Source organism: Chaetura pelagica, unplaced genomic scaffold (assembly GCF_000747805.2).
Source record: "Chaetura pelagica isolate M959 unplaced genomic scaffold, ChaPel_1.0 scaffold104, whole genome shotgun sequence".
Taxonomy (NCBI): Eukaryota; Metazoa; Chordata; class Aves; order Apodiformes; family Apodidae; genus Chaetura; species Chaetura pelagica.
This window is the reverse complement of record NW_009953786.1, coordinates 3,534,336-3,541,883: the sequence shown is the minus strand read 5'-3', so window position 1 is coordinate 3,541,883 and position 7,548 is coordinate 3,534,336. Positions and strand designations below refer to the sequence as shown.

The following is a 7,548-nucleotide window of genomic DNA, read 5'->3' as shown; positions in this document are numbered from 1 at the left end:
GGGGGCCCCGGCCGCCCCGGGCAGGCCCCGGGGCCGCGGAGGGCGGGGGCGCGGGCCGAGGGAAAGGGAAACCTGCAGCTTCTCGTCCCGTTCGGGCCCGTTCCTGCATCAAGCAGCGGGGACGGGCACCCCCGAGCCCTCCCGCCCCGCGGAGCCCCAGCACATCCAGGGCCCCCAGCCCGCCTACCTGCCCGGGCCGGGACCGAGGAGCCGCCGGGCTGGGGCGGCACCGGGGGCGGCACCGCAGGATCCAGCTCCAGCCCTCTAAGTGGAGTTACAGATGAATCAGCTGCTGGGCGGGTTCCTCAGCCCCTGCCTTCAAATCACGCATTTGTTTCCTTCAGCTGTGACAACCAAGTAGCTCTGCCCTGAATGAAGCCCAGGGCAATCAAGCACCGTCTGGATGATGACCCCCCAGCTGTGATTTGGAGCTGTACACAAAACCAGAAGGAACCTTTCAGCCCTGCCCAGAAAAAACACAAACACTTGGCTCTGGACCCCTTTGCTGAGAAGGTTCTTCACTGCAACCCCTAATCCTGACAGCAACCCAAGTTAGCACCTCAAGTCTGCAGTCTTGGGAAAACCCAATTTTTAAACAGCAAATTCCAAACAAGCTGGAGAAACTGTAAAACAATAGCTTTCTTCAAACTATACATAAAAGTATAATTTACTGTTGAAAACAGAAACAGACCCACAGCTTGTGAGGTTCTTTTATTATTTCAGGAACAGAAATAGTACAACAAATCCTTGCATCAGGAAAGCTATTTCAGCTGTGCCTTTGGCATTAACTAGGTTTCAGAAATGATGAATAGCAAAATTGCAGAAGAGCAAAAAAGTAAAGCTGTGTCATTGCAATATTGCATAGGCACCATATGCTTTTTCACTACAGTCTTTGGTAAAAGGCTAATAAACCAGGTGATAAGTAATAAACCCAGGCGTCCTGTGGTGGAAAAAAAAGCAAAACAACAAACAACAAAATGCAATTCTCCTCATCCCTTGAATACCTTGTAAGGACATCTGGTACAAAGACATACTTTTATTCCCATCCTTGACTCAGTGCTTGCACAAGTGATAGACAAAAAGCCCCGTCTTCTCAGAAAGCTTTGCAGCACTGGAACAGGCTGCCAAAAGACTCCAATCATCTCTCAGGAATGTATTTAGATATTTAATGGATGGTCCTGGCAGAAAAAAACAAACCAAACAAAAAAAACCAACAACAACAAAGGAGATATAGGAGGAAAGAGGGGGAAGGGAACTAAAGATGAGCTCCAGGCTCCCCAGAAACAAAGTTAACTCCCTCCTTTCCTGTGACATGTCAGTACCCAACCTGCTGCCCGGTGACCATGAAAGTGCAGTGCAACTGGGACTGCACTTCAGTTCCACATCCCGCAGGAAGTGGGATGTATCTTTTGTCAGCATGAAGTTGGAGCCCTCTGAATCCAAGGCACACAGGATGAGAAAGTTGTTGTAAATGGCAGTAGCTGTGTATGCATAAGTGGCTCTGTTACTCTATTCAAGCCTGAGATGAAGACCACAGAAGCTGGTTCAGGCACAGCTGAAAGAAAGAGACAGTGCAAAAAGAGCAGCCCTATTCTAAAGAAACTCAGTGTTACTATGTTGGCAGCTCTTCTGCCAAACACCCCCTTTTCAGGGAGAGCAAAATCTGCCACAGAACAAAATGCTGGATGTTTTGTTGTGCCGGATGAAGAAGAGGAAGGGATGATCAGCAGTGAATTCTGGAGTGATCATTGCACAGCGCAACATCATCACTGCGCCCGTGGCTGCTGCTGCTTCCGTGCCTTCTTCATTGACTTCCACAAAGGACTTGTGAACTACCTGAGAGAGCACCAGCTCACTGCCAGCTGACATTCCGGAGAAGTCTGCCTTCGCTAAGTCAAATGCATCAGGCATTCCCATGCTGCTCAGAAGGGGTTTCAGATCATAATCTTCTTCCAGTTTAAATCTGGGTAAAGACACCTTCACCTCTGTACAGTCCATCATTTCAGGGTTGATCCAGTCTATCAGCTTCTCATATGTAAGTTCTCTTTCCAGCTAAAGAAAAACCCAAAGGTTACATAATTAAAATGCAAGGAGAGTTAATTTTACAAAGCCAAAAGTGGCTGTCACTGCATTTGTTTACATAGTGCATAATAAGCATTTCTTTTCCAGGCTTGAGAGGGTCTCAAGCCCAAATCGCAAGTTATACCTCTCATGAGAGACTATGGCCACAGCTGAGATCAATCCCATATGCTTCCTGGTAGATATAGTAAGGATCAGTCCTTTCCACACAAAGTCTGCTTTTATAGAACATGCTACACAGGGCTTTTTGCATTTTTATACCTGAGAAGTAAAAGCACAGAGGAACTGACTAGAAGGTCCCAAGGGACTTGAACCCATTTCTTCCGGGTCTTAACCACAGGATCCTCCTTCAGCTTGACATGCTGATTAAAAAGTCTGCTCACAAAGCTCTTTGCAGTCAGTGTTTGAAAGCCTTACTCAAGAGCATGAAATAGCCAGAACTCCTATCAGAGGAGATGCCACACTTCCCAGTGAGCCTGTTTCCAGGTGATGGGCCACAGACAATTTGCCAGCTGTTCAAAATGGAAAATCTATGGGACAAGTTATAGGACTTCGTAAGAGCTCTCTCATACACCTCTCACCATATATGGTGCTCACCATAATCACAACTAAACTCTGCTTCTGAGGAGGGCCAGGTCTTCTTCCAGAGCTTCTGGCTAAGGAGCAGCACTCAGCTTGACCAGCAGAGGTACAAGGAATGCAACCATTTTTGGGGAAAGGAGGTGTGGGACATTTCAGCTGATGTTGAGTATCAGTGACATAGTGGCTTTGGAACTGAACAACAGGTCTAGATGCATTATCAAACTCTCTTCCCTGGAAGGCTACAGACTGTCTTTGCACTTTTAGCTCAACAACTTACACTTTCCAAGCCAGTGGATTCATCCTCAATTGCATCAGGGAGCAAGATGATCATGCTGAGTTCATTTCCAACATAAGGGATCTCAAGGATTTTGGTCTTGAAGTCTCCAATATAGGTCATGTTAAATTTATCCTTCTTGAACATCATCTGCACAGGTTTCGTCTCTTTCTAAAAATAAAGGTAACTCAACAGTTAGTGCTCAGCTATCATGCTGGTCTCAAAATACAAAGCAGGCATACAGTTACTGAGGGCTTTTTTGGAATTTGACTAAAAAGCACTAAACACAGAGCGTACAGCCCAACCACCATCTTTTGTAAAGCATAAGAAGTGAGGATTCCTGAGATTTATTTTTTAATTACTCAGGTATAAATGTGTGTGAAGTTTCCTTGAAGGCAAAGAGGCAGAGGCAGTTAAGAACTAGTGAGATGCACTATATAGAGCTGGTGAGAAGTGGGGCCTGTGTTCCTGGCTTTAAAATAATACAAAATAATTTCACACCACATGGCTTCAAGTATGACAAAAAAGAATATTTTAAACTTCTACTAAAAATGCTAAGAAAATGAGAGCATTATTTTCTATTCTTGAAAGTCACATAGACAGTAAGAAGGGGAAAGATTTTTTTGTAACAATTTAATTCTGTTATCTCCTTCCATCTTCACATGGAGCATCAGCTACTATTGTGTATATCATTATTTCCTCCTTTTCATTAGAGTTTCTTTTTTTTAATCCCTTACACTCATGAGATAATCATGTAAGCAGTTTTTGGTTTTTAAAATAAAGCCCACTGAGACAATGTCCACAAAGAACATGGCAGAAATTATTTTGCAGCAGCAAAGACACATGAAAAGGATGGAGAAGAAAAGGAAAGGCCACACAGCATGTGAAAATCATCCACTATGTCCTAAGTAGTGCAAGAGTTGCAGAAACAATGTCACAGGATGCTGGAAAGGCTAGGAGCTTTAGGATTTGAAAGCAAATTCTTGCTACTGGATAGACTGTAAAATAACTAGCTTAAAACTTTAACTTACACCTAGGATTTCTAATTGCTCATTTGAGCCTAGCCACAGACTTCTGCAGCTCATCAGTGTCTAGGCATTAGTAGGATTAAAATGCAAACTTTAGTGTCACCAGGAAAGAGATGTGCAATTGTTTGTGTACCCTTAGTTTTAGGTTCTGTACCTATGTAGAGGATGAACGCTCTCAAACAAACAAGAGAGGTAAAGGAATAAAGAGACAGAATGAAATAAATACTTTAATATAACAACTACGTTTCTAGTAATTATGTGAAACTTAACAGAAACGAAAAGAGCATTCATATTAAAGGGAGGGGGTATAAGGCATTTCATACAGCCTACCCAAGGTCACTCTGCTTGAATTATTTTTTTCCTTAGAGTCAAATGTATTAGTTTCAGAGCACTTCAGAGTAAAAATGTATTGTTAACATTTATCACATCATACCTTGTTAATATGAAATGCCATTTCTTTTGTTCTCTCTTTGTCAAACTGATTTTCCCAGTTGCCTTTGAAATAGATGGCATTCACCAACACAAGTCTGGTCAGTGAATTAATAATCCCCTCCACCAACAGATTCTGGATTTTACCTTTAAGATACATAGAAAAAAAACGAACAAATTTTATCAGTTTGACACGTATCTAATAATCATCTAACATAGTAGCTGCTCTGTAATTAATGCACAAGAGATAAGAGAATTAGGTACCAAACAGAGCAAAAGCTCAGTGCTTCGGTTTTGTTTTGTTTGTTTTTAATTAACAGTTTTATACCTTGAAATGGCTGTTTACCCAAGCCCCGGCTGCCATCAGATACAACAAGGGATTCTGTAAAACACTCACCTTCAGTTCTTTCCTCTACCCAGCCATTTATTTGTTTTCTAGAATCCTCTGAAGCATGGATGAAGTCAGTCTGTTCTAGTCCAGCATGGTAGGCTTTCTGACTTGACTCTATAAATGACTAACATGGACATTGAGAATAAACTCTTCAGTAAAGTATTTTACTGTCATTCAGTCACAGATAACTTAAATACACCAAGAAAATCTGCCTGCTTTCCTCCCCCAGCTTCATACAGAGCCACTGAAGTTTTGCCTGACCCCATTCTACTAGGTTTTATGCCACCTATTTGAACTAGGAATTGTCTACTTTATGTTTTCAAATGGCTTGTTTGTTATGCTAGAAAGTTCTACATAACTGGAGAAACTGAGTGGCTAGGTTTTGAGGGTTTTTACTTCAGTGAGAGAATATAAAATTTACTGAGCTTCAGACTACATACATTTCATTGTTTAATCTCCCAGACCAACATAAAGCTTTTAGTTTAAAAGGGAAACCGATTTTTCTTAGAGAGGGGAAAAAACACACATTTTCTCTGATTTAATATTACACAGACGCTAAGTTTTAGAGCACAATCCACGTAGTTTTTTATCTATTAGACAAATTAAACACTGGCATTCTTCATAAAAATAATTACTGTAAATCACTCCAGGGTAATAAAAAATAATAATAAAAAAAAAGTGTCTTATATCATCTTGCCTCTAGGGAAGCATCTAAACAAACATGTATAGCACAACGCCTATTACCCTCATTTAGATCTCCTGACATGGAAAACCTTTAAAGACAGGTACTTCTTTCAGTGTGTTCTCTGAATGACTTGCATAACAGATAAAAAATGACACAATACAGCGCCCCTGCTGAAGAGCAATAACAATTTTTTTTTAAACATATTTATGATTGAGGGGAAAAAGATACATGAAATATTTGTTCCACAGCCAAAAATATTAATGGACTATGGAACCCTGAAGATTTAGTCTGATGGATTTTACAGTGCTTTTCACTAGTTATGCCTTCAGATCACAGGCTATCTAAAAGGCACCTCTCCACAAGTTCAGATACCAGGCTTTGGCACGATTTATCACATTGGTAGGTCTCAGTCCGTAAAATTTGGAAAGTAAAGCCCAAGGCTTGCCTTTAGCCTTCAAAGGAAATAGGCAGCAAGTACATTAAGCTAAGAAACACCACAGATGTAATAGTAACTTACTGAGAGAAACTCAAATGTCTTTTCTCCATAAAGTCGGTTAGCAGTTCTCAGTATGTACTTGCTGTTTGGATCATTAATTTCAGAGAGAAGAGATGCATAGTCATTGTGAACATCCTCAGCTTTGTTCAGAGAAAGTACCTGAAGGAAGAAAAATATCTTCAGCAGAGTCCATTTCCTCTCTAAATACACTTGCTTCGGCTCAATTTAATTTTTTAAATGACTTTTGGGTTTAAAAACTATGACTTGAAGCCAAAAGATTTTTCATTTGGAGCTTTCCATGCAACTCACATATGATGCACTCAGCCAGATGCTGTACAAGTAATAAATTAGGGTGCATTACCATCAGCAGTATTTAATTTCCTTCACTCAAGCCAAGTATTATAGTATCACAGTATGGTTGAGGTTGGAAGAGACCACTGGAAGTCCCCCTGCTCAAGCAAAGCCACCTACAGCTCATAACCCAGGACTATGTCCAGATGGATTTAATATTTCCAAATATGGCAATAATAGAATATAATTTTAGAATAACTTTTCTAGATTTACATGTAAACAAAATATTTATACACCTCTTCCACTTCACAAAAGAGGCAAACATAATAACTAAAATGACTGGTTCTACATTTAGTACTGTTATTTGCATATGTAAAAAATACACAAAGTGGTATTTGCCACCTGAGCAAGCTTAAAAAAAATTAACCAAGGTGCAACTACCACTTTGACATGCATATAGGGTAGATTTATTTTTCTTTCTATTTGCCTGGCTACATTTTCAAAACATCTGTAGTCTGATAACAGAGTCCAAAGACGACAGAAGAAAATATTTTATGTAGCTAGAGATTCATGAAACCTACAAAAAACCCTAGGTACCTCTTAATGACATACTGAAGGAATATCTGTCTCAAAAAAACAAAACCACAAAAAACCCACACACAATAAAAAACAGAACCTCGTCATTTCATACGAAACAGAAGCTTCCCCTATAGAAACAGGTACGGCTTATGTACATACCAAAGATCGATCTCCGCTCTCCAAGACCAGAATGACAACAATAGTTCAGTGTAAATGCAGATCACAGAAATAATACAGATTTGCTGTTGATATGGTTGCAATGTAAGTACCCTACATTTATTTATACATACCTTTGCTATCTGGGCTTCGGTGGTACCTTTTGAACCCAACAAAATCATAGACAGAGCGGAAGAAATACTAAAAGGAGAAAAGAATACATTTTTCCTGCTTTTGTTCTCACACAGCTTTCTTAAGAGGTCAAGTGCAAAAGTGGTATTTGCTGCACAGAGACTCTCCATGGTACAGAGACTGCAAGATAAAACACAGAACAAGAATGGCTCATATTTATTTGAATAAAAATTGAGAAGTTATTCCCATCCTTTACATTTCTCTCTATGAACCACACTGCAAATTAGGCTGGAAAACTATCAAATCACTGAAAAACCTATTTAGTGAAACAAGCAACTTAAATCCCATACCAGGCACCTGAGTTATTTTAGGTCTTTATCATCTGCTTTTCTATTTCAATCCCGTATCTGCAACAGACAACAATTC

At 40.4% G+C, this 7,548-nt stretch overlaps 2 protein-coding genes across 2 annotated transcripts in view; both read right to left on the bottom strand.

Annotated features, from left to right (window-relative positions):
- Window positions 1–1,046, bottom strand: part of LOC104391636 (leukocyte elastase inhibitor-like) — a 7,790-nt gene extending 6,744 nt beyond the window's left edge. The window contains exon 1 of the mRNA XM_010000964.1: window positions 1,035–1,046. Coding sequence (XP_009999266.1) covers window positions 1,035–1,046 — 12 coding nt within the window. The remainder of the gene's footprint in view (window positions 1–1,034) is intronic.
- A 581-nt stretch (window positions 1,047–1,627) lies between these two features.
- Window positions 1,628–7,295, bottom strand: LOC104391583 (serpin B6-like). Its single transcript, XM_010000904.1, has 6 exons — window positions 7,125–7,295; window positions 5,986–6,123; window positions 4,790–4,907; window positions 4,397–4,539; window positions 2,939–3,106; window positions 1,628–2,052 (listed from the first exon to the last, which is right to left on the bottom strand). The coding sequence occupies exons 1-6, from the start codon at window positions 7,290–7,292 to the stop codon at window positions 1,648–1,650; spliced, it is 1,140 nt and encodes a 379-aa protein (XP_009999206.1). The 5' UTR covers window positions 7,293–7,295; the 3' UTR covers window positions 1,628–1,647.
- Between the last annotated feature and the right edge of the window lie 253 nt (window positions 7,296–7,548).